The sequence below is a fragment of the Xyrauchen texanus genome, chromosome 24 (genome assembly GCF_025860055.1).
Source record: "Xyrauchen texanus isolate HMW12.3.18 chromosome 24, RBS_HiC_50CHRs, whole genome shotgun sequence".
NCBI classification, from domain to species: Eukaryota; Metazoa; Chordata; class Actinopteri; order Cypriniformes; family Catostomidae; genus Xyrauchen; species Xyrauchen texanus.
The window spans coordinates 14,499,860-14,527,370 of record NC_068299.1 but is presented as its reverse complement, the minus strand read 5'-3'; the positions used below and the strand labels follow the sequence as shown (position 1 = coordinate 14,527,370).

Sequence of the window (27,511 nt, the reverse complement as noted above, 5' to 3'; positions counted from 1 at the left end):
TTTCACCGCATTCATTGTTCAAGCTGGTGTTATCTGATACCATCTATCATGGCAATGGGGTCACCTAGGCTGTTTGGGAACAGGTGACAATGCTCCTATTTCCTTTCCTCATACAATCTGTTCCAATTATTACTCTCCCTCTCGTTCTTTGTTGTCCTGTTCTGATTTCCCCTCCTCTGTGAGAGGAGCCATGAACTACAACAATGGAAGTGTCCTAACATTATTGCTGAGATGCTAGAATATTCACAAAGACAAATTCAATCTTTTAGATGTTATTTTGGCATCCGAAACAGCCAAACTCAGCCTGTTACTCAGCCAGTTCCCTCAGAGTGTCAATCAAATGTTCATGAAGTGTTCAAATCAGATAAAGGTTTTGGGGTCAGAAAATGTTTGGCTGTCTACAGGTTTAGTGCCCTTAAAACTGTCTGATGTGTTTGAGAGACACCGCTGCAGCTCAGTGCCACCTATAACACTTATTTACAAATAAGAGTGAATTTCTCTGTCTGTATGTCAATTTCTCTACCTCTTTCTGGACCCCCTCTAACAGGAGACGACAGGGCCTCCAGAAATCACTCTCCTGTTTATTTGAATTTAGGAGTCTGAGACAAGAGCTGCTTGCTAACAAGCTCCAGACCACCAGGCATGTGCAAACGATCACTGCTGATTTTCCAGCACCCGGCCTGGCCATTCTGAATCAGGTCTCCCCTCCCCGGCTATACTTAAATCTGTTTATTTGCATGCTTCCTGTCGGTCACAATTTTTAACGTCAATTGTAGACATAATATTAAAATCTGGAGTTCCAGCATCCATTTCGAGAGTTTCTAAAACCCTCAAAATCATGAATGAAATAACTTAGATGAGGATATATTTATTGAATATAATCATTTAATGGAACACTTTTTGTACTTTTTTATTTATTTATTTATTTTTAGAAAAATACATCATAATGTCTTAAACTTCTAAACATTTTTTGTTCATGCTAAAATAATATTCACAAGGCTGTTTTACATTTTGATCATACATTTACAAATTTGCATTGGTTTATTTTTCACACCATTGTGCCTTTCATTTCTGATAATCCCTCTTTGAGTTTACAAAGGTAAAATAGCATTGCTATTATCCCTCATTTCTAAAAGTCAGCTGTTATTGCCAGGATAACTGCATAGCTGTTGTTGTAGAATAAAATACTGTAAAAAAAAGAAAAGAAAAAGAAAAAAGACGTCCAATCAAACGTCGAGCCTCAGGAAGCGGGAAGGCACAAACTCGAAACCAAAAACTCATTCACTTGCACACTTCCGCATTCTAACAGACTTACGCACATAGGAACACGATCATATAAATCTTTTTGGATGTATATGTAGACTAATAGCTGCATTTGTCTTATTGCTGGCTTTTACTTTTACATGACATTCAGTTTTGCAGCACATTTTTTGTTGTTTACATGGTCGGCTTGTGTCAGCCTTTGGATTGCTGGATCTCTGCAAAACACAGATGGTGAATTATTCAAATGCTTTGGGAAAAACTATTCCCTTCACTCCTCTGACTGACCTGGTGAAGCTTTAAGTTATTCATATTGTTGTCCTGAAACAGTTTGCATCGCAAACAAAACCACTAATGCTAAGCAGATGATACAAGATAATGTGTACACATAATACTCTAAAACTGTTCATGACAGCTGTATAACATATTGAAACCACAATATTTATACCGATAACTGTTCATCATTAGCATCAGCATACAACTTGTGTCAGTAATGGCTTCCTAATATGCATATTATTCATGTAGCTGCAGGCAATGTTATGTCTAACACAAATTTGTTAAGTATTTAATCTGCATGGAAATAAAGTGTGTCTGTGCATGACTATGTGTATGTGGATTAGGGAAGGTGACCTTTTAGGTTCGACCCAGATGACACTGCGGGATTGTAGAACATGGATGTCACATAACCAGAAATCCACCTGTTTGTTTAACTCAGCTCTTAATGGCAGAAACTAGCAGGTGACTCCCATAAAATACACAAGCGTCCACACTTCCCACAGAGAGAGATAGAGAGATAGAGGGAGAGACAGAACGAAAATGAAAACTGTTTGGCTTTGATGCTAGAATTTGTATCTGGAGCTTGAAAGTTGTAAACACATTTCTAAAAAAAAGAAAGGGAAAAGAGCGAAGAAGAAGTCATGGAAAGAATATGTAAAGGTGTTATTGCATTATACTCAATTGCTGAGAGAAAAAGAGAGAAAGATAGAGAGAGAGAGAAAAACAAACACCTAAAAACGATGAATATGACTTTGCGTAATAACCCAAACCAAACAGGAGTGCAATATCAAGCCATGTGGATGACAGATACTAAAATAATTTAACACGTATATTAAAAACAAAATATTTAGAGGCGCAAAACTAAAAACTAAAAAAAATAAATAATTTAAAAAACAATCATCAGAAATAATTTCCAGTAAGTTCAAAGGTCAGCCATCTCTTCCTCTATATGCACTGTTTTTAGTTTAGTCAGTTGCTTTTCCTCTTCTTCCTCCATTTCTCTTACCATCTCGCCTGTAACCTTCCCCTCCTCTGAATCTGCACACAGGAAGTCACCATTTAGGTTTGAGGTCACTTGGGCGTCAAAACCTCTGAACTCACCGGTTAGGTCAGTTTGGGCAAGCAAGGGGGCACTCACTGTGAGAGTGGTGTACTCTTGCTGGGTAGTTGTCATGGTAGTGTTAAGTGAGGTGGGGGAGCTGTGCGTGGGCTCAGGGGTGTCTGTGAAACCCATATGGCCAGTCTGCTCCAGGTGAAGTGTGGGGTGGTAAAAATATTCATCAGCACTCTCCAGAGGTTCCTTCTTGACAGCGGATAGTGTGTGTGCGGTAGCCAGGCTGTAGAGCACTGCACTAGGCTCCATAGTGGTCAGCCGCAGCCTGTCCTGCTCCTCCACTTGGAGGTGGTATAGAGATGTAGGAGAAGCAGTGTTGCCACCGACACTACTCAATGACACAGCAGCTTGGAAATCACAGGAGAGAGAAGATAAAGCTCTCAAATGCTTTCAGCACACAAACACACACTGGACAACAGACAAACTTATTCAAAACCATTCAGACTGATTGTTGTTATGATGCACTGTAAAAAGTGGCAACATGCAATTGTTACAATTTTTTTACAAATGCATTATAAACCATTGATATGCAGTTATAACAAAATTAATAAAACAACAACTTTCATGCAAAACTTGTAAATAGTATTTTTTAAACTTACATGCTAAAAATGCTTATTAACTGCACTTATTCTTAATTACATTAAACAAAAACATTAAATGCCCTACTTCATGGTTTCTGTCACAATGCGGCCAAAATAGACTATTATTGTGAAAATAAGGAGGGATTATGTAATTTGCTATAGTCCATTCTGTTTTTAAATTAATTACTGTACGGTCTTGACACACTTTAGACATCACTTTCCTTGTCATGTTGATGTCAAAAGAATGGCGCTACCCTGAGAGGTGTCCCTACTTACCTAGTCCTAGTTAATTAATTAGTCCTCTGCAAAAACACTTTTCAGGTCTTCGTGGTCATTCACAGTTTATACCATATAATAATTCCTGATGACCATTATACCCAACTGTACTTTATGCATACTGTTGGTTTCTAATTTTTGCAACTTTTTAAATGCTTGACATCTGTCCACTTTACATTAAGACATATTTTCATATGCTACTAATGTTGAATAATTGTTATTAAGCATTTATAATGTGAGGTAAAATGGCTAACTATTTGGCAGGTATTGCATCAAAGTTGCTCTTTTTAAGTAGATAATGATGATTTAATCATAATTAATTAATGGTGAGTTAATGAACCACATAATAACCCATGGATCACTGAATTTACCTGAATACATTAGGTTACACAAACAAAACTAATTATAAGGGTTAGATCAGGTAGAATTAACTCCTTAAGGTAAATTTTGTTACTCCTTAAGGCAACAAAAGTTTACAACTTTTTACAGTGTTACCTGACAAAACAAATGTCAGTGTGGTCATTAAGCATTTACATTCAGTATTCTGTTCAGTGGAATCCTGTACAATGGATTTATCTTCTCTTTGATGATGTTTGAAGATGTTGACCCACCTTGTGTTACTGTTGAGGGTGAAGAAGATGATGGAAGTTGCAAAGGAGGAAGTGCCACCTTGTTGCTAAGCAGTGAGGTTCTGTTGCCATCAGGAAGCACTCCTGGTATTGTCGCCAAGCTGTAACCATCAAACTGTAGGGATCCACTAGAGGTGGAATCACTAAATGGCGAGCCAGCTACTGCTTTCACCTCCACCTCTGTCCCATTCACACTGCAGTGAAACGAGGTGTATTCCAATGCAGGGTCTGTTGCCCCTGATGACACAGTTACCCCTTTATCCTTTACTGTGCCATCCAGCTCTACATCCACCGCAGACCTGCAAGCCAGGGGCTGGAGTCCCAAGTTCATGCCACTGAAGAGGACATGTCCAGTGGAGGACAGGAAGGTGGGGGTGCCGTTGTGGAAAACAGAGGTGGGCGCATTGACAGAGACACCATTAAATATGACGGAAGGTGGTGAGACAGAGTTCCTGCTGTCTCCAATCTGCTGGACCATGACTCCGGCATCCAGAGCTCCAGAGCAGAGAGGCACAGCTGCATTAACCATGGTGCCATCACCGCAGATAGACATAGGGCATGGAGACAAAGACACCTGACCTTTACTACTCTCATCCTCTGTACTGTGATTTCCATCAGACTCACTGAGAAAGAGGGAAAAAAAAACTGAATTTGAAATTGAAAGAGAGAGTTCCTCAACACAGAGAATCTTTCGTATTCATGCTATTTCTTCTAATTGTAAACATGTTGATAGTTGTCATTTATACCCTGTGTAGATTAGTTTTTTCACTGTTAAACATGGTACTGCAATTCATATCTTAAAGGGACAGTTCACACAAAAATGAAAATTCTCTCATCAATCCAGATGTGTATCACCCATTCTACACCAGACACGGGTGGTACTACGCATAAAAAACCAATAGAACCCATTATAATCAATGATGCTGTCTACACATGAAGTGTCCATTGTGGTCCGTTGCTGTATGACAGTAAACGGGTGTCCCATTCCATTTTGTGCTGCATGCTCTTGCATTACTTCTGCTGACAAAACAAATAAACGGTTTAGAACGTTTGTGTCAACGTGTCCAGTGTAGACAGGGTGTATGACTTTCTAACTTCTGCTGAACACAGACAAAGATTTAAAGAAGAATAGCTCAGCTCTGTAGGTCCATGCAATGCAATTAAATGGTGGCCAGAATATATTTATAGTAAAAAAGGACTTACAGTTGAAGTCAGAAGTTTACATATAAGTCATTAAAACTAATTTTTCAACAACTTCACAGATTTTATATTAGCAAACTATAGTTTTGGCAAGTTGTTTAGGACATCTACTTTGTGCACAACACAAGTAATTTTTCCAACAATTGTTCACAGACAGATTGTTTCCCTTTTGATTGACTATATCACAATTCCAGTGGGTCAAAAGTTTACATACACTAAGTTAACTGTGCCTTTAAGCAGCTTGGAAAATGACAGTAAAGTATGTCAAGCCTTCAGACAATTAGCCAATTAGCTTCTGATAGGAGGTGTACTGAATGTGGATGTATTTTAAGGCCTACCTTCAAACTAAGTTCCTCTTTGCCTGACATAATGGGAAAATCAAAAGAAATCAGCCAAAACCTCAGACAAAAAATTGTGGACCTCCACAAGTCTAGTTTATCCTTGGGAGCAATTTCCAAATGCCTGAAGGTACCACCTTCATCTGTACAAACAATAGTTCAAAAGTATAAACACCTTGGGACCACGCAGCCATCAAACCACTCAGGAAGAAGATGCATTCTGTCTCCTAGAGATGAACATAGTTTGGTGTGAAAAGTGCAAATCAATCCCAGAAAAACAGCAAAGGACCTTGTGAAGATGCTGGAGGAAACAGGTAGACAAATATCTATATCCACAGTAAAACGAGTTCTATATCGACATAAACTGAATGGCTGCTCATCAAGAAAGAAGTCACAGCTCCAAAACTGCCATTAAAAAAGCCAGACTACAGTTTGCAAGTGCACATGGGAACAAAGATCTTACTTTTTGGAGAAATGTCCTCTGGCCTGATGAAACAAAAATTGAACTGTTTGGCGATAATGACCATTGTTATATTTGGAGGAATATTTGCAAGCCAAAGAACACCATCCCAAACGTGAAGCATGGGGGTGGAAGCATCATATTGTGGGGGTGCTTTGCTGCAGAAGGGACTGGTGCACTTCTCAAAATAGATGGCATCATGAGGAAGGAAAATTATGTGTATATATTGAAGCAGCATCTCAAGACATCAGCCATGAAGTTAAAGCTCTGTCGCAAATGGGTCTTCCAAATGGACAATGACCCCAAGCATACCTCCAAAGTTGTGGAAAAATGGCTTAATGACAACAAAGTCAAGGTATTGGAGTGGCCATCACAAAGCCCTGACCTCAATTCGATAGAAAATTTGGGGGCAGAACTGAAAAAAGCATGTGCGAACAAGGAGGCCTACCAACCTGACTCGGGTACACCAGTTCTGTCTGGAGGAATGGGCCAAAATTCCAGCAACTCATTGTAAGCTTGTGGAAGGCTACCCAAAATGTTTGACCAAGTTAAACCATTTAAAGGCAATGCTACCAAATACTAACAAAGTGTATGTAAACTTTTGACCCACTGGGAATGTGATATAAGGAATAAAATCTGAAATAAATCATTCTATCTACTATTGTTCTGACATTTCACATTCTTAAAATGTAGTGATCCTAACTGACCTGAGACAGGGAATGTTTTCTATGATTAAATGCCAGGAATTATGAAAAGCTGAGTTTAAATGTATTTGGTTAAGGTGTATGTAAACTTCTGACTTCAACTGTAAATATTGATATTTTTCTCACCCACACCTATCATATCACTTTTGAAGATATTCATTTAATCACTGGAGTTGTATGGATTACTTTTATGCTGCCTTTATTTGCTTTTTGGATCTTCAAAAATCTGGTCATCACTTGTATTGTATGGACCTATACTGAGCTGAAGTATTCTTCTAAAAATCTTTGTGTTCAGCAGAGGAAAGACAGTCATACACATATGGGATGGCATGAGGATGAGTAAATGATGACAGAATTTTCATTTTTGGGTGAAGTATCTCTTTAAGGAGAAATGTGTACTTGATCTAACCCTTAACATTTGTTTTGTTTGTGTAACTTAATGTATTCAGGTTAATTCAGTGATGTTTAATAATATTTTGACTTGAATCAAACTAGTTATTTAAAACTAGTAATTTAGTTGCAATGAAGCATATTTATTTTTTATTTGACTTCAGTTTAAACAGACATTTCTCTCCTTTTCTAAAATGTACATAAGCGTGGAAGGTCACTGGGAACATGGCGCGCAGAGACAAATGGAGAGGTGAGTGTCCACTAAACATCGCGGGACCACTTAGATCACATACTTAATTTGTGTCAGCAGTAATCCTTAACAAATCCTGTCTATGCTACTGGCTCTGTCTTTCTCGTACGGCAGCGCGCGCACACACTCAGACACACACACCATTTGGCGCAAAAAGTCCTGTAGCGACACAACCCAGCAATCACAGCGTGACTTCGCAAATGGTCAACTTTATTTCCAAAGGGTACTTCGCCAAATGGGGATAGGCAACAAGTGACGAGAGGTAAATTTAGCTGATGTTTTAGTCAACAAACAGTCCGGTACAGCGTTATTCTTCCACTGATGAGCATTAGCTGTCCTCCGAAAACGACATTTCACAGTAACTTCAGCTGTTCAAACATATATTGGAGTTGAGAAAGAAAGGGCGCGTTTAATGAATGACTGCAGCAGCTGTGCGACTCCGACAAGGCTTTAACAATTCTCACGTGCCAGAATAGTTTAACTTTTAAAAACGCGTTTCGAGACACCTTCCATTCCGTTGCGCTCCGTCCAGCTGCTTTTGTACGCAAAACACGTTCTGTGTGAACGCCCCCTTTGGTGTATACGTAACACATTACAATATTATGTATCTTCACAACATGTACATAACACATGGTTAATTAAGACGGTTGCTGATTATGCTTCGGGACTAGCTATTGGCTGTTAAATAAATGAGAATAAATAATGAGGTTGGTCATGCGCACGGTTGGGGACTGATTGAGAATGTCATCTTTTGTCACTTATCAGTTATTAGCAGTTGTAATTCTGGTTCAAGTTCCCAAAAACTGGTTCCATCATGCTGCTGATTCTTAGTCTGGTTATTTCTTCCTATTTACAGATACCCTATGGTATTATATTATCTTATTGTTATCTTGATATTAACTGCCACACTCATAAACTCGTCACTGCATTGTCATTGAAGTTTCTTCTTCTTCTTCTTCTTTTTATTATTATATTATTATTATTATACCTTATAGTATTTCTATACCTTTAAACATACAGGAACAGAATACTTAGAATTGTAACCTTATATACTTTTTATTCTTCTTTTTATGCACTCTTTAATACTGTTATTGTCATTTTTGTTCTTTATTTAATTTGTTGCTACAACATGAAGATAGAAATATTTTTTATAATAAAATTATAATAAAGAGCTTGACTTGACACCCTAAACATTTGGTATCACTGAAAAGCCCAGCATGCCCTCTTTTAAAGGTAAATGTACCCTAAAAAAATATTTGGTATATTAAAAAAGTAATTATTGCAGAAAAGATAAGTGCTTTCTACATTGAATAAGATAAGATAAGAACTTGAAAATATTAAGTAAATTGTACATTTGTAATAAATTCATACAGATACAAATTACTGTTCTAGCTTCTAAATATTATTTATGATTGTTTGTTATCTTTAAAATGCATCATTATATACCAATCCTAAGGAAGAAACCTTGTCATTTTCATTCTCATACTTTAGTGCATTTCACAGGTAATTAAAATAAGTTAAGTAAAATTAACTTTTCGAAGCTGGTGTTCCCACCATGCACTGGGCTTGAACAATTAATGAGCTTGCATGGTTTCACTGTTTGCAAGCTGATTACACTGTTTTATTGTTGGTTTTGTTGTTACGTTTGGTAACTTCTTGTTTTGGGAAGTCTGAAGTAATTTTTTCTACTCAAAATTACCTGTTCATGATCAAAGAAAATATCTGTTGATTGTTACTGCACGTATTTGTGCACCAAGTGTTGAGATCTGCATGCGCAGCACTTTAACTTTATTAATTTGCCTGTAATGCAAGTTGATGTTTTCAAATAGACTACATGCATTAAGCTTCACTGTGGATGGCTTCTGTATGTCATGTGGCACCAGGGCCATGCTAGTGGGGTGAAAGGTGGTAATGATTTTAGGGGCCCAAAGGTCCAGTGGGGTCCCACAACAAATTCTAAACTCTAAGTTTTAATTGGAAATGGGCCCAGAATACAGTAATATACAAATCAGTAAATCAGGTGGCCTAGATTGCCTTGCTATGGCCCTGTGTGGTACATAATTAAACATGTTTGTTTTGAGCAAAGTTTCAAATGTGAAATGTTCTTGTAAAATGTTCATTACATTTCTACAAACATTAAGTACCATGAGTTGAAGGTAAATGTTACTGTATTGACTTGAGTCAAATTTACTCACTTTAGTCTCTATTATGTTATAAAGTAATGTAGATTGTACAGCATTTAATACCATTCAGTTGACTTAGAATTAAAATTTAGTAAATCTTACTAGTCATTTTTTCACTGATATGTAACCTATATGTGCTCTGAGACATGATTTAGTGCGTTTGTCTTCTATTGAAATGTTTGCCACAGAGTGCAGCAGTAAGTTTATTAGCCTACCTACGTGATTCGTGGGTGATAGAATAGCCTACTGGAATCCTATATGGCAAAATAAGAATGATGACAACAACAGTCATGATAAAAAATGCTTTGGAGCAACGTGTGAATGGAAAAAAAGTTTTGTTTGTATGTGTGTTTGAGGGAGGTCACCTCCGCCAGGTGCGCTTGAGCTTTGTTCACAAAAGAGAGAGAGAGATCGAAAAAAAAAAGTGCATGCTGAATTCCCAGTGCGCGAGCGCATTCGAGGGCATGCGTTCAAATTGAGTGCTGAATCGAAGGTTTTCCTATTCCCTCTGGGTAAAAAGAAAGAAACTAGTTTAGAGTGATTTATATGATGGGGCAACCGTGCGCGTCAATGCATCCCGAGTACTCACTCAAAATAAACACACACATACCCGCGCGCGCATACACACGCACGAGATATCGTGACTCACGCGATACACATGCACACGTTTGGAAATATGGCCTTTAGAAGTTGCCTTTAAAAAAATCCATTAACACATGCTTTTCATATGTAAAGAATGATCTTTAAGCATACAACAATTATGCTTTTAAATGTACCCAACACTTATCCAAATACATGATAACAGTTAAGACAAACTTTAAAATGACAACCAACCAGAAATACCAGGTCCTCAGAGCAAAGATAGTAGAAAGAAGCTCACAGTTTCTAAACTTCAGGGGCAAGTAGCCAACCTGAAACTACTGGGATTCTGTTATTCATGATATCTGTCAAATGTGGAAATTAGCATACCGCATTCACACAGATCAGCTTGACGCACATGAAAAGGAGACACCTTGTTTTAAAAAAACGAAATGCCACGAGTGGTATTTGGATATCGCTCAAATATTTTGTTCAACTGCATAGTATCGCAACAGTCTTGTCAATAAAACTTCATAAACTTAGTCTTGACTGGTTCTCCACATTCATTCATTAATTCAGGAATTAATTAATTCCTTCATTCTTCCTTTTCGTTGAACAAAATTAACATGAGTGTTATTCTAGGCCTATTTGTGAACCTGGTTGGTTCCAAATTTAACTCACCCTTTGGATTGCGACTCGGAGGGGTGTCTGTCTCTCTGCCTCCTATTTTTGAACCAGTTGCTGACCTGTGTCAGAGAAAGTCCTGTGATCTTGGCCAGATTCCTCTTCTCGGCTGGGGAAGGGTACCGGTTCTGCTCATAGAGGTCCTTCAGCGCGTTTCTGGAGCGCTCTTTGAAGCAATACACCGTCTCCTCTCCATCCCAGATGGTCCGGGGCAGGGGATACTTCCGTCGCAGGCGATATTTATCCACCGCGCCCAGCGGTCTTCCGCGGGCCTTCTCCGCCTCTGTGTACCGAGCTTTGTACCATAAATCCTGGAGGGCAGAGTGGCACGAAGGGCTGAAGCTGTGGCTCTCCAAGATGCTGTAAAGCTCCTGGTAGCGCGCCTGGTGGAAGGCCACCAGCGCCTGAGCGCGGAGGATACTCTCGTTACCGCACAATAAGTCGCTCTGCGGGAGAGACCACAGAAATCGGGCGAGCCGATCCACGTTGCCTCCCTGCTGAAGCGCCTCGCAAACGCAAGCAACCTGCTCCGGCGAGAAAGCCAAAGAAGTGGCGGCTGCTGTGGGAGAAGTATGCACAGACAAAGAGTCCATAATGTGCATCTTTCGCTCCGGCGGAGAGGTGTGCTGCTGCTGCCCCACGAGCATTCCGGTGCCCACCGGAGTGACCAGAGTCAGGAGTTTGACGTGCTCCAGACTCCCCTTGGAGCTCTCGAGAGGCTCCGTGTAATTTACATTTTCCTTTTTGATGTCTCTTGCCACTGTCACTTCACTAGAGGAAACAGACATAGTTTTTAGTATTCACTTTAGATTCCTTTAGTCTATCACCCCGCCTCGTTTTTGCCCAAGCCGATCAGGTTACCCGTGCGCCATGCGAGTGATATCGGATGTCTTTGTAAGTGGATAACTTTTGACTTTCGCTCTAGCGTGACTTCTTCGCAACTAGAGAGTTTGTGGGGGTGATAGTGATTGGCCAAACGAAGATTCGAAAGGGGTGGAGTGAATACAGCTTAAAGGCAAGCCTCTTAAAATTCGACTGTCACTCAACCGTGACGCGCTCCCGCGACTCACCTGCGCTAGGTGGGACATCGAGCCTTTTGTTTGGAGCTCTGTTTACTTTGAGCTCAAGAGCTTCAAACTGCTCATACAGACACTTCAAACGACACAGAAAACACAATTGACATGCCCTACCCCTCAGTTCAGTTTATACCAGTTTAAAACGGTGTTCACTCCCAAAAAATATTTTAGCTTATTTTCATGATTTACGCAGTTCCATCATATCCATTTTGTAATTAAAAAACAAAATTAATAAAATTGGAAATATTTCGAATTTCATTTCTCAATTTTAAAATCTATCTATCTATCTATCTATCTATCTATCTATCTATCTATCTATCTATCTATCTATCTATCTATCTATCTATCTATCTATCTATCTATCTATCTATCTATCTATCTATCTATCCATCCATCCATTCATCCATCCATCCATCTATCCGCACTGGAAAGTGCTCAAACCCCAGCAGAGCGCTTTGGTAGGAACGTTTATGTGACACGTGTTTGTTTCCTCTAGGAGGACATTGAATGTAACCCCGATGTGCACTGAGAAACAAACGAGCGCTGTTTTGATAACTGTTTATTCCTTTGAAGGCGCACTCAAATATTTCTAACAAATAATATTAATAATGGATGACCAGGGATGCCCAAGGTGCAAAACGACGAAATACAGAAATCCATCTCTGAAGCTGATGGTCAATGTGTGTGGGCACACGCTGTGAGTAACTGTTTTCTCTCCTTGCAACCTGTACAGATATCAATGTAAACCTTCACAGACCTGTTGGTGGGGCTGTATATATCTTCATAGGACAAAATTGTATATTATTTGCGCGTGATGTGGTTTGTAAATGTGCTGTCATGTCAGTATTTCAAGCTCTGAGGGCAGTAAACATGAGCTGTATTACTCTCTTTGCGTGGGATTCAGCAGCGCACCAGCCAGAGAAGAGTTATGGCAATGCGATGCTTGCACATGTCTGTGACTTATAACCCACGACCTACCTCATACATTTCCAGTTATCTTTTCTATGGACTCTTTATAAATGTCTTCATCTAAATGTATTTACATGTTAAATATGTAAAGAAACTGAAATTAAGTTGGTTGTTACTACCATTATGTAATTGTGTATTGCAATCCAAACTGATTTTGAACAATTCTTCCTTAATACAGATAAAGGAGGCAGAATTTCATTCAGTCTTTGTGTATTTTATTTACAGAGATGGCTAAAAATCATTACATGTGAGAAGTGACATTACAAAATCTTAAAACAAAAACATATTTACATAATAGATGTGAGCATGGTGTATAATTCTAACACGACGGCTTCACAACAATACTTGGACACATATTGGTCAAAGCACAGCACACAACCACAATTTTATCCAGCAAAGTCTTATCCTCCCCCTCACAAGGCACCACAAATCCCAGGCCCAGACAGGATCACACTCCAACATTTCATGGGCAGGTTTCCCTGCAAACACAGTCACCAAATAAATTGCTATGTAGCCTAGATGTACAACATTTAAAACTGATTAACGTTACGCTTTAGTACATTGCTAACTTAAGCTCATTTTCTAGCCATTTCATGCTAGTTAACAGTTAACATTGGCCTAACGTCAAATCTAATGGTCTGGTTAAATCAAACAAAACACGCTGGTTATTTGCCCATAACATTTACAATTACTCTCTGTAATTTAACTTTGTGAAAATGCTTTGAACACACCATCATGTGTGGTGGAGTGTTATCGAAGGAAATCTTGGGCCTCCTTACTGCTGCTATCCATGCCATTCGTCGCCTTTTTGTCACCTCTGAAACATGGCTTGTACTATTATTTTTCCACGCTGGAAAACGATAAAAGGATTTTCCGTTCTTAAGCTTTATGCCACTTCTATCGTGAGAACGACTATTGCAGTTTATAACACAGCAGGTAGACTGCATCTTGAACACTGCGTTCTTCCCTCCATGCAATCAAGTCTGGCGCCTTCTGTTTGTGCCGCGGATTCCCAAAATGCTTTGCGTTCACCACTGGTAATACATCACGATGACGTCACATTAGCAATCTCTAATAGAGATCTGTTTTTGTGTGTGTGTACTGTACAATCCTAATATGCCATACAGAACGTCCACCGGTTTTCTCCTTGCGTCACTGACATTGTAGTGTTGTGTTTGTACTAATTTGGGATCTGTGAACAACTACACAGTCTCCCATTTACAAAATCTTACCATGGTCACCATAGTTTCAGCCATAATACAATATATACCACAGTGGTTTTGCTACTTTAAAACCATGACAATTATTATGTGATCGCCTTCAAACAGTACACGCTTTTAGCTTTTAATTTTCTTTTTATGTCAGTTCTTGCTGATTCCAAGGAATCTTATTTTTAGTAGCAATAACCAATAATTATGGGATTTTAATAGAAAATTTGACCATGGTCAATTTTGCAAGGATTAGCACTGGCAAACATGAGGACTCATTCATTTGATGCTTGAGTGCAGTTTGACCATTTAAAAAATAAATTAAAAAGTGTTATTGACAGAAATTTGTATTTTGGAAGATATTCTATTTTTATCAGACTTGGAAACATGCAAAAAGAGTGTGTAGTGTGTGTGTGTGAGTGTAGCTCATAAGTTATTTGTTTCTTATGTCATGTGCTCTGGATGCCCTTGACCTGCAGAGAACATAACAACTGCTGACCTGGTCCTTAGACTGAATTAATATATTACACACTGATGACACACTGCTGGAGACAGTCCAACAAAACACAAACACGCACACACGTTGGTGCAGCTATCATTATGAGGAATCCCCATAGACATAATGATTTTTATACTATACGAACTATAGATTATATCCCCTAACCCTAAACCTAACCCTACCCCTAAACCTAACCCTCACAAAAACATTATGCATTTTTACATTTTCTAAAAACTCAGTTTAGTATGTTTTTTAAGTGAATTGAATTACATTTATAGCATAATACCCTTGTGATTACCAGTTTGTAACCTAAAAACATGTTTTTCATCAACATTTGCTGATTTTGTGTGTGTGATGGAGTGAGTTGTGCTGAGTTAGTGGAGTGTAGTAACCTCTTTGTGCAACATGCTGACAAACACAGATTGGGGTGGAGGAACAAGTATGAAATGTTTAGCATCTGTTCACTTGAGAGTCTATGTTTTGTAGGACTTTTTAGGTCAATTTATGTCTGTTTGTGTCATAGGATAGAGATAAGTGGAATTTAATTTATCTGACCCATGAAACAGCACAACATTGTTCCCACTTTGAGATCTTTGAAAGCCACCCCTTAGAAAAAAATGTGATGTGACTGTAAATGTACAGACAGATCTTAGTTAAATCTGCCTGTGCTTTAAGGGCACCTATTATGGCATTTAAAATGTTCCTAATATTGTTTTGGGAGTCCCCAACAACAGTTTTACATGCATGCAATGACAAAAAACACTTTTGTTGTCTTATAATATGCATTTATGTTTACCTGATTTGCTCACCGACTCCCAAATGATTCGTTCAACGACTCATTTTTCCAAACCCCTCCTTTGCGTGACGCTAATCTGTGGTGATTGGTCAGATGACCCAGTCAGTTGTGATTGGTATACTCTGTGCAGAGATTGTCGGAAACGGAATGCCCATCACCGCTTTGTAGTTAAACAAATCAAAATCAGAGAAGGAAGTTGAGTTGATTTATGTTAGCGATCATAGCCCAAAGTTCGGTGGTAAACACCCAATCAGTTATTGTTTGCGTTAGCCCAACGCATAAACATATTGATAAAGCACTGCATTAGCCAACAAGTTATTGCTCTATTCTTTATGACAACTCCAATAACATCGACAAACATTTCACAAAAAATTGACATTGGAGTCCTAGAAGCTGTGCTGAGCGTAACTTACACAACACACACAAATGCTTATGAAGCATGCTAAAAAAACACATAAAAGCAACAATTAGGAAGCTGATCCAAATAAACTTGGTACTGAACTGGCTCGCGAATCCACATTTGAAAGCATTCATGTTCATAAAGCAATCGTCATTAAAATGACGCAAACACAGCACAAGGTTCGGGCTATACTTGTGTGGTATAGTTGTAAATATAAACTCTAGCCACTGATTCTTCACATGCTCGTCCCTGGGCAGTGAAAAAAAGGTCGCTTTTGATATGCACTTCAGAACAGCGTTTTGTTATCGACAAGATGTTTTCCCTGGTGTCTGCGCGCGCAATGAGTTGGCGCGGACAATTTGATAATTTTTCATCTTGACGTCACAACGAAAAGGAGAATGACTCATTGAAAAAAGATTCATTACATTGACTCAGAGTCGACTCCTACTTTTGAGAGACAATAACTTTTTTTACGGTGAACTTTCATATATAAAACTTTGCAGGATGTTTTTGTTCACTTAAATCTATGTTACACACTACATGAAAGGTAATTTTCAAAATTCCATAATAGGTGCCCTTTAATTAAATTAGAAACACTGCCCCCTGTGGCCAAAGCTGTGAGTAGCTGGGCGTATGGTCCCATCTCCAATGTGAGCTCCATATTCCAGGTGAAATGTCCATGGAGGGTGTCAAAAGCGAGTTGTGAAGTGAGTTGTTTTCAGCTGCACAGAGAAGAGGCATATTTTATAAACTGAACCCTAGTCCTATGATAACTTTTATATTTAGCAGTTTACTTTACATTGCACGTTTTCTTTTCAAAACAATAGCTTTGTTGGAAAATAATGGCATGCAATGCAAAATGTTACTGATTGCTTTGTCATTTTCAAACAGTTCTTATCGATGCCTTCAAAAAGTTATTTGCACAATTTCGAGAAAGTTGCTCTAGTTGCTCACTACCAGTCTTTCACATTGCTGTTGGGTGGCTTTATGCCTCTCCTGGCACAAAAATTCAAGCAGCTCTGCTTTGTTTGATGGCTAGTGGCATCCATCATCCTCTTGATCACATTCTAGAGGTTTTCAGTGGGGTTCAGGTCTGGAGATGTGGCTAGCCATGACAGTGCTCCTCCATCCACACCTTGTCGACGTGGGTGTGTATCCTGCTGGGTAACATTGTCAGAGCCGGAGGAAGCAAGTTTTTGAGTCACTGTGGCTTTAAGTCCTCTCCAGGTCTCCGTCTAACCATTAGACGTCCAGGTGGAGGGCTGGTGATGATCTGAGGGGTGCTACAGCAAGGCTGTAAAACTGCTCGGTGGAAAAGAAAAGGGTGTTTATTGTATTCTTAAGAAAATCTTGAAACTCAGCACAAACTGTATGCATAAATCCCAGGCTAGATAAAACATTGGTTTCAAACACACATGCTTGCACAGTATTTTGTCAGCCTTTAATGCGAATTTAATGTTTTATACATTAGTCTAACTTATGACTCTGTTTGGAAAGTTTTTGAGGCCAAATTTCACCCTATGAAAGCAGTGAGATGATAGAAATGTGTGTTTGTGCGGAATCAATTCTGACAGGGTTTCCAGCAGATTTCACATTTCATTACTATTTATTTTGACTCTCTCTCTGAGCAGAACTTCTGCCAGTGGAGTAATTGTGTGTGTGTGTGTGTGTGTGTGTGTGTGTGTGTGTGTGTGTGTGTGTGTTTGTTGCAGGTGTGAGAGCTGTGTGGAAATGCTCTTTGTCCGTGGCTCAGGTAACTGTGTGCAGTGTGACACACCTCTCAGAAAGAGTAATTTTCGTGTGCAGCTCTTTGAAGATCCAGCAATCGATAAAGAGGTGGAGATCCGCAAGAAGGTTCTTAAGATGTATGTGAAAATGAAAGTGTGTATGCATCCAACAAGGCGATCTTTAAACCTAATTACAAGGTTTAAAATGTGTCTCTTTGTTTCCTCCTCCTTTCAGTTATAATAAGAGAGAATTCGATTTCTCCACTTTGAAAGAATATAATGACTACCTGGAGCAGGTGGAGGAAATTGGTGAGAGTCATATTAAATAATGTATTAATTCATATTTATAGTTGTTTTAATTAATCTTTTAAAATGTTCTTTTAGTGTCTTAAATTCTGTATAAGTATTCAGATGTGTGTTCCTTTGTGTGTGTCCAGTGTTTAACTTGACTAATAACTTGGAGCCTGAAAAGACCAAACAGATGATGGAGCAGTATCAGCGAGACAACCGAGACATTATACAGAAAAACAAAGCCAAACTGGTGTGTATATCTGTGTGGTTCTGATTTGACAGATGAATGATTTAAGCAGTAATAGATTTGTGTTCACCATTGTGTTCAGGCCTTCTGTTCTATTCTGTTCTATTCTATTCTATTCTATTCTATACTCTTTCTCATGTAGGTGATAGAGTTATCTTCAATAAGAACACAACTCAGATGTTGTCTGTTTTTTCTTCAGTTTGTAGGTGAATGATCAGTAATCTCTCTCTGTCTCTATTAGACCCGTGAGCAGGAGGAGTTGGAGGAGCTGTTGTTACAGGAGCAACAGTATTCAGAGCAGAGGAGGCTGGAGACCCTGCAAGATGAACAGAGACAACTTCAGGCCAAGAGAAAAAACAAACAGGCCCTTCTGGATGAGCTGGTGCAAACACACACACCTACACATAAACACACACTGGACCCTATGTGTTGGTTTGGTCCATGGCTTGATATCTCATGGCCTTCCTTCATTAAAGGGATAATTTCCCCAAAATGGTAATTCTTTCATCATTTACTCATGCTGTTCTAAATCTGCCTGACTTTCTTTTATCTGCAGAATACAAAGATATTTTGAAGAATGTATGAGGTGTTTTTCTATACAATGAATACAAAAACACTTGAAAACAAAACTTTAACTCTCCAAAAAGCACATAAAAGTAGCATACCAGTAATTCATCTGATTTGAGTGGTGTATTCCACATCTTCTGAAGTGATACGATTGCTTTGGGTGAGAAACAGAGCAAAATTAAAGTCGTTATTCACTATAAATCTTGATATCCAGCCCAATTGGAACACGTGTCAAGAAGGTGATTCTTTGATGCTGCACTCCTTGTCAGGTACTCCATCCTGATATCATTATATATCAATAAGATGTTGCATTTTCATTTTCTAATGTTTCGATCAGCCTTTTGGCAACTGTGGTACATTTTAAAATGATCACCCCCAAAAAAACTCAATCCATCATTCTATCATTTTAAATCTCATCTGCATTTCCATAATAGCCCAACTGGCTGTGAAAACCATGCAGCTGTCAACACTTTGTCTGGTTTGTGTACCGTGCTCTGCTCTGCATATGATGAAGTGCGAGATATTGTATGAACGAGCTTCTCTCATGAATGCATCTTGGATGTCAAGATTTATAGTTAAAAAATGACCTTACATTTTGGTCTGTTTCTAACCCAATGTGATTGTATCACTTCAGAAAACATGGATTAAACCCCTCAAGTCTTTTTTTTTAATGCTGTTATGTACTTTTTGGAGCTTGAAAGTTTTGGACCACGTTGACTTAAACTTTTTTTTTTTAGCTGAGACATTCTTCAAAATATCTTCAAAAGTTTTACAAGTTTGGGATGGCATGAGTTTGAATATTTCTGTCAACTATTCCTTTAAGTTGTGAGATCTTGAAAGATTTTGCCATGGCGCCATATGACCTGCTTAAAATACGGGACGCTGCTTTTCATCTTTAAACACGGGATGATCCCATATTTTACGGGATGGGTGGAAACCCTAGCTACAGAGGATACTGGTGATTTGGTGTTTGTCTCGAGTGTTACTGGCTGAATTCAATGCCCCGGTTAGTTAGCTGGCTGGTTGGATTTTCTTTCAGTTTGTTTATGATTGGGTCAGTCGTCCGATTGAAGCAGTCGTGCATAATTTCTTGCGAAATTTAGTAGTTTAGTAGAAGTACTCTTGCTGTAGAAGATAGCTACTGTTGTTGTTTGGAAAGATTTACCTGGTGACAAAAAATTATCCTGCACCTTGATGTAGTCGGTTTCTGCTTGGAGTCCAGCAAGTTTTTGGGGCTGGTGTGGAACCAGATTTTCCGCCCCGGAACTGCCATTTCTATGGTGGAAATGTGTGGAACAGTTCAAGAATTCACACCGGCCCAGGAACCCGTACCCGCACCGTGTCGCTGGAAAAAGTCTATGACACACTGATCTGTAGTGCAACACATTTTGAAATCAAGCTTCTGATCCTGGTCTTCCTATTTTCCCTATAATTTCTTGTTTCTCTCTTTCTCTCTCTCTCTCTATTGCACCTCAGTATCGATAAAAGTTGCAAAAAGACCAAAAAAAAGGTCAATGTTTAAAAGCCTTTACTGATCTGAATGTTATGTGTGTGTGTGTGCGTTTGTGCAGGAGAGTTCCCAATTACCTGCGGCTGTGCTCTTGGCCCAACATAAAGATCGAGCCGCCCAACTGGGGACCCAGATAGAAAAACAGAAACAGAACGTCAAACCATCAAACATCTTCTCTACTGGAATACTGATAGTAAGCGAACAACACATGTACAAACACACATAACAGCTGACATATATTAGCAATAACAATAATAATGTCCTAGTGAGATTATTTAACTGCAAAAGCTGTAATTTAATTAGGTAAATATATAGTTTGCATGTAAATCAAACGTGAGCACTTGAGAATGTGTGGAGACAGTGGTGTGATGATGCCGGCTGCTCATCCCTATTAAGGCTCCTCCTTGGCTTATACAGGGAAAACACTGTCATGAGAATTGCACACTTTTTGTAGCAGTTGACAATAAACAGAGTGCAAATTCTAGTTGTAGCGCGAAGCACATACAGAATGTATATGTTTATTTAAAAAGCAGCCTTGAGTCACGTAGTGACTGGCTTTTCCAGAGTTAGACCTTCATTATGTCTGAGCTCCTTGGTCAAAACAACACAGAAACGCTTAAAATAAAAGCTTTGTCAAAATTAAAGGTAAATTCATAGGAAAAAAGTATGACAGAAATATATCACTACTGTACAGTTATGTAATATTCACTGTAATACTATTACTACTGCTAATAAATCAGTAGTAATTGTATTATACTTAAGCAGCATCTAACATCTGTGATGCTCTGTTATGCTTATGCAGCACTTTATTTTACAAAATATAACTCCAATGTTGTATTTTGGATTGTGCTTTTTGGTTCTGTATATAATCACTTAATTTGATTAAAAAAATAATACTATATTATGTTGAAATTAATTGTTATATTTTCATTTGATTTAAAGTTTTAATGAATTCATTTAAACACAATTTTATGATAAAATTTAAATAAACAGTATAAACGGTACTCATTCTCAAAAAAATGGTATCGGGTCATCCCAAATATATATATATATATATAGCCGTGGCCAAAAGTATTGGCAGTGACATAAATGTTTAAATACATTTAAATAAATTTTTAAGTACATTTTTCTGCTTCAGTTGTTGTGGTGTTGATTCACATTGTTTGTAGATTATTGTGCAGAGTGATCAGATGCATTTTAAATAATTGCAAAAAGCTTCATTGGCCTAAAAAATAAACTTTATCAAAAAAATCCAAATTTCACTGTTTTTTGGTCCTGTTACATAATGACCAGCTAACATAATTTCACTAATCATATCAGCAGCACCTGGGAAAGTATGAACAAGTACTAGTCAGGTGAAATCACTCTTATCTTACTGATTGGATTATAAGAGCAGACTGATTGCTATAAAAGGAGGGAAGAAGTTCTTCCAATCATTGTGTTCTTGTTAGCAAAACCTCAAAAGAAAGACGTGCAGCCATTATCGCTTTGCATCAAAATGGTTTCACATGCAAGGAAATTGCAGCAAAGAATATTGCACCTGAAAGATCCATTTGCCGGATCATCAAGAACTTCAAGGAGAGAGGTTCAACTGCAATGAAGAAGGTTTCAGGACTTCCCAGAATGTCCAGCAAGCGCCAGGACCGCCGCCTCCTGAGGAGTCAGCGATGTAATCTCACCATCAGTGTAGAGCTTGCTCAATATTGGCAGCAGGTTGTTGTGAGTGAATCTGCACGCATCGTGAGGCGAAGACTTTGGACAATGGCCTGGTGGAGAAGGGCAGCAAAGAAGCCACTTCTCTCCAAGAAAAACATCAAGGACAGACTGAACTTCTGCAGGAAGTACAAGGATTGGACAGCAGAAGACTTGTGCGAAGATATTTACTCTGATGAAGCCCCCTTCCGACTGTTTGGTACATCTGGAAAATCGATAGTCTGGAGAAGAAAAGGTGAGCGCTACCATGGGTCCTGTGTCGTTCTAAAAGTGAAGCATCCTGAGACCATCCACGTGTGGGGTTGCTTTTCATCCAAGGGAGTGAGCTCTCTCACAATTCTGCCCAGAAACACTGCCATGAATAAAGAATGGTATCAAAACGTCCTGCAAGAGCAACTTCTCCCAACAATCCAGAAGCAATTTGGTGATGATCCATGCATCCGGTGATCCAGCATGATGGAGCACCATGTCACAAAACAAGAGTGATAATGAAGTGGCTCGGAGATCATTACATTTAAATTTTGGATCCGTGGCCAGGCAACTCCCCGGATCTTAATCCCATAGAGAACCTGTGGACAATCCTCAAATGGCGAGTGGACAAACAGAAGCCCACAAATTGTGATCAAATCCGAGCACTAATAAGTCAAGAATGGATTGCCATCAGTCAGGATTTGGCCCAGAAGCTGATAATGCTAGAGTGAATTGCAGATGTTATAAAGAACAAGGGTCAACACTGTAAATATTGACTCTTTGCATAAATTGAGTGTTTCTGCCAATAAAATACTTTAAAACTCATGAAATGCTTATCATTGTTTTCCAGTATAACATAGAAACATGTGAAAAAAATTATCTACAAACACTGAAGCAGCAAACTTTGCAAAACACAAAATGTATGTCACTCATAATACTTTTGGCCATGGCTATATATATATATATATATATATATATATATATATATATATATATATATATATATATTAGTAAAATATAATTTCTAATATTATTATGTCTCAACATATGACACAAGTGACGTCATACTGTATGAACTCTCTGTAATTATGACTTTATAAACATTTTATTATATATCATGATTGCCTATTATCTGTTTATATGCTTGTTATTTATCTGCACATTGGATCTGTTTACCATGGTGATATTCAGCACAATATGTGTGTAAGCCCTCGCTTACACAGACACACCAACATGTTTTGTATTAGCCAGTGTTTGTGTATGACATGTGAGTGTGAGCGTTTATAACATTTAGTCTTGTAGAGCAGGTAAAACAGGTTTGTTCTTTAAAAAAAAAAAAATCACTTCAGTGGTCACTGCGAAGGACACAGGCCTGAATCAACATGTCATGAATGTGCATGCAAAAGAGAAAGTGGAGGCGGAGAGCAATACACATGGAAAACCGCCATTTGAGAGTATAAATGGAAAAAAGGACAGTGTGTAAAGCGGTTTGTGGGATTTTGTGGGTTTGTGAAGGGGGGTGCTCTTGGAAATACTTAAACACAGATTTGTCCCCAGAATTTGGTTAAATACGACCAAACCACCCTTTGGGGAGTTTGGTCATAAATGTTTACATTTAAAAAATCCAGACCGCTTTCTTTTAGAGGTAGTATATTGTTTCGGTAAGGGTTAGTCTATAGTAATTACAATTAGCTTTAAAAACAATTGAAGTCTGTGCTGTTCTTTTTTTGATAGTCAAGTAAATGTGTGTGTGTGTGTGTGTGTGTGTTGTGTGGAGGTGCATATGATTGCTCAAATTTGTCTTTAGGTTGGCATGGAAAAATTAGTGGTGTGTGTGTGTGTGTGTTGGCATGAATTTTGGCACAGTGGTAATACTGAGGAAAAAGTGTTTGTCAGCTTTACATGGCTTTACACTGCAAGGCAGGAGCCAGAATCATAAGGTTATATTTAACATCCATACACACTGGATGTTTCTGAGCAGTGCAGTTCAGCAGTGTGTGTGATGTGACTTTTTGCAGGCAGATACATACTCTGCATATGTGGAGAGAGCCATTAGAAGCTTTGAGGTGAAAATAATGATTGCGAGTGTGTTACAGGGCATGGAGAGGACACTGGCTCTCACACTTGTTACTTCAGCTCATTTAATACCAGCTGAAGGGCCCACAAAGCTCACTTTATCCCTACTGAACTTATGTGTAAGTGTGTGTATGTTCACTAGTGTTACACTGTAAATTCAGGGCCACTTCATTGTATATGGAGTGACTGACGAGTATTTGCTGGGCATAAGACAAGCCATGTAAGTTCATTTGTTTTTATTCTTGTATGTGCAAGCGTATTTTTGTTTTGTTTTGGTAGTGTTAATATCTTTGCGCGTTTGTGGGAAGGTTTTTCTCTTTTGCCTGAATAAAGGGGAGCAGTGTGAGTGTGTGATCATTTCAAAACGTGCTGATCTGAGGTGTATGTGTGTGTGTGTGTGTGTGTGAAGGTCAGAAGTGCTATTAGATGGTTTATATTTGTTGAACTTGGAGCGTCCTAAAGACTTGCATAGTCAGAGACCTGACGCTCTCTCCTAAATAATGCCCATGTGAAACAAAAACCTTTGCATTCTCTCACATTCCTCTTGATTTAAAAAAGAAATAGCTTCTTATGGTGTTTTTTTGGTGGACAACAGCTTTAGTGAAGAAAAAAGTCTCGATGGACAGTCTTTATTGTCAGAAACCTCTGGAATCTGTAAAAGAATCTTAAAAAGTTAGGGACAGACCTGTCTTTCCTTCAGTTTTGCAGATTCTGCTCCTAATTATCACAATATAACACAAGTGTCCTTGAAGCAAAACTTGTAGAGCATTGCCCTAGCAACACCATGATTTTGGCTTTGATTCCCTGGAAACACACATACTGAGAAAATGTAAACCTTGATTGCTCTTAAAATTGATTTTGGTAAAGCATCTGCCAAAAGCATAAAATGCTAAACAAATAAAAGTTAAATCCTTTAAATGGGTTATTGGGATATTGAAACTAAGCTGCAAAAACAGCTTGTTATGAAGTCTTCATGGTAGTGATGTTAAAACCATGAGCTCCTTAACATATATATTTGCATATTCAAAATAAATTTCCTCCCCTCTAAATATGCAAACTGTAATTGATCATTCCACATTGCCATTCAGCCCTTTTCTTCCATTTAAGTGGGCAGTTCTTGGTCAAAATAAGCTCCAAAGTGGACCAGACTATGCTATAGACAAAAGTATTCAGCAACTTGACCTACCCTGAATAGAGCGCAACAGTGCTTTCTAAGCCATTAACCAATTTAACCAGCTCTGAAGTGTATTACAAGCTTTGATTTAAAGCAAAAATTGATTTGAAAATCGGACGGAAAAAAAAATGGAAATACACTACCGGTCACTTACTCAATATTTTATTATTATTATTTTCACATTTTAGAATAATAGTAAAGTCATCAAAACTGTGGATTAACAGAAATGGAACTATAGAAATTATTTTCTGACTAAAAAAAAATCTATCTAATCAAAACTGTTATCTTCACTATAGCATCTTCAAAGTAGTCACCCTTTGCCTAGAATTTTCAGAAATGTATTTTTTGCATTTTCTCAACCAACTTCTTGAGGTATCACCCTTGAGGTATCACCTCAGAATTGAAAGAGTTCCCATCTATGTTGGGCACTTATTGGCTGCTTGTCTTTATTATTTGGTACAAGTCATCCATTTCAAATTTTATATAAAATGTTTATAAAATTTTTGTTTTGTAATTAAATTAATATGGTGGCACAATTATATTTTTCTCTACAAAACTAATTTAAAACATTTAAGCGTACACCTTCAGATCAAAAGGTTTCTAAGATCATGAGAAACATTTCAGTTAAGCAACCCAAACTTTTTTAATTGTAGTGAATATCAAATTGATTTTAAGTTGTTTCTAAGTATAGAGACAGTACATTTTAAGTTTATTGCAAAATATTCAGATATGTACAAATATATAAGTAGTTTGAGAGTGTAGGAAGACAGACTCGATTGCGTCATTCACAGTGTGTCATGGGGAGTAGTAGGCAGTCGCTGGAATGTTCGTTTGCAGCGGGGGCGGATCATCCAATAGGTTTTATGGGCGTGTGCCCAGGGTGCCAGGCCACTAGGGGACCCACACAGGCCAAAAAATCAAGCTGATGTAAACACTGATATGGTGCGCAACCGCAAAATGCATTCGTGTAGAGCATTGTTGTAACATTCCGCACCTCCATTTTTTTTTCTTCCAGAAACAGACTGTTGCACTCTTTAAACATCATAACAGAGATAATTTTCAGACAGAATTCTTAAGGTATAGTTGCAACAAATGCCTGTTTAATTCTGTTTAATGGTCAGAGAGGTGGAAATGGTCATTTAAAACAAAATTATGAGAAATTGTGAAACCTAACATTATAAGTGGATTTCATATTTTGTTTTACCAAAATAAAGAATACGGCCCCTTTTAAGAATCTTTAACTGTTTTGGGACCTTTTTTTGGCCCATTTCCCAAAATCAACTTTGAGATGGTATAGATTATAACAGAATTTTCCCAGTCAATTCATGCACTCTGGTTGATACTTGTAGGTTGACAAGAAGACATGCAGACCTTAGTAATAATATCCAATAATAGTTGGTGTGGTTAGGATAATTCTCAGATCTACAAAATTCTAAATAAATAAATAAATGAATGAAGAATTCCTTTTTTTTTTTTTATTTAAATCAAAGAGACATAACTGTCCTTTGACAGTAGAAAAGTAGTATGCCTCCCAAGGCAGAAGTCTTAAATGCAGAACCAGGGAATAAGGTTTATTTTACAAATGTAAAATTCAACTCCACATTGTAAAAAAGATGTTTACTATGTGTTAATGTTAAACAGAAAGGCTGATTCACTACTCGGGTAGGGGTGAGTTTATAGCAGTGGATGGTTCTGAATGTCGAACTGCAGCAGATATATGATTGATTTGAACACAAGGCCCGTTAAACAGTGTGTTACTGCTCGGAGTAAAATTCTGAATGCACAGAGAACCAGTGGGGGGTTTCAGCTCAGGGATTTCATTCCCTCTTCACCCCCGAACTGTAATGAAGATGGATCGAGTCGGCAGCTCTGTTTTCGGGGCGCTGGGGAGTGAATATGTATTTATGGTCACTCAACATACACAGAATCAGCAGCATTTCTCTGTACACAAGAATACACTCGCACACAACACCTCAAATTAATGGCAAGAGCAGATGTTCATTTTTCAACTGGTTTAGACGTGTAAAGATGGGGTAGTGTTGTTTTGTGGTTGGTGTGTGTTTGGGTATAGTGGAGTCCTGAAGAGTTTTCCACTGGTATCTGGCTGTTGACAGGATAATATCTGAAGGGATGGTTTTTGTATGCATGTACAAAAGTCTTAAGCACATAAGATGCTTCACAAAAACTTTTGTCATAAGATGGTTATTTATATTTTCAGTTTTATTGTGGCAATAGGAAATATACCTTTTAGACTCCCAAATTTTTTTTTGCGAATAGAAGAACAGGGAGCCATGCAACAGATGGCATGGTCCCCTCATATTAAATATGTCATATAAGAAAATATATTTTACATAAGGGAAATTA

At 38.3% G+C, this 27,511-nt stretch overlaps 2 protein-coding genes across 2 annotated transcripts in view; one reads left to right on the top strand and one right to left on the bottom strand.

Annotated features, from left to right (window-relative positions):
* Positions 1 to 978: 978 nt before the first annotated feature.
* On the bottom strand, positions 979 to 11,834 carry LOC127617870 (homeobox protein SIX4-like). The gene is made up of 3 exons (XM_052089988.1): positions 10,922 to 11,834; positions 4,119 to 4,759; positions 979 to 2,997 (listed from the first exon to the last, which is right to left on the bottom strand). The coding sequence occupies exons 1-3, from the start codon at positions 11,710 to 11,712 to the stop codon at positions 2,459 to 2,461; spliced, it is 1,971 nt and encodes a 656-aa protein (XP_051945948.1). The 5' UTR covers positions 11,713 to 11,834; the 3' UTR covers positions 979 to 2,458.
* Positions 11,835 to 12,484: 650 nt separating this feature from the next.
* The window catches only part of LOC127617449 (CDK-activating kinase assembly factor MAT1-like), a 30,466-nt gene continuing 15,439 nt past the window's right edge, over positions 12,485 to 27,511 (top strand). Inside the window, exons 1-6 of the mRNA XM_052089420.1 lie at positions 12,485 to 12,697; positions 17,585 to 17,737; positions 17,835 to 17,908; positions 18,037 to 18,140; positions 18,379 to 18,519; positions 20,276 to 20,407. Coding sequence (XP_051945380.1) covers positions 12,609 to 12,697; positions 17,585 to 17,737; positions 17,835 to 17,908; positions 18,037 to 18,140; positions 18,379 to 18,519; positions 20,276 to 20,407 — 693 coding nt within the window. The 5' untranslated portion in view covers positions 12,485 to 12,608. The remainder of the gene's footprint in view (positions 12,698 to 17,584; positions 17,738 to 17,834; positions 17,909 to 18,036; positions 18,141 to 18,378; positions 18,520 to 20,275; positions 20,408 to 27,511) is intronic.

Excerpts from the sequence above, each read along its gene's own strand:
- LOC127617870 (XM_052089988.1), bottom strand. The coding sequence starts at position 11,712 with ATGTCTGTTTCCTCTAGTGAAGTGACAGTGGCAAGAGACATCAAAAAG. Across the intron at positions 4,760-10,921 it reads TCCGAGTCGCAATCCAAAGG|TGAGTCTGATGGAAATCACA; the intron begins GTGAGTTAAATT and ends CCTCTTTCTCAG. Across the intron at positions 2,998-4,118 it reads ACCCTCAACAGTAACACAAG|CTGCTGTGTCATTGAGTAGT; the intron begins GTGGGTCAACAT and ends GTGATTTCCAAG.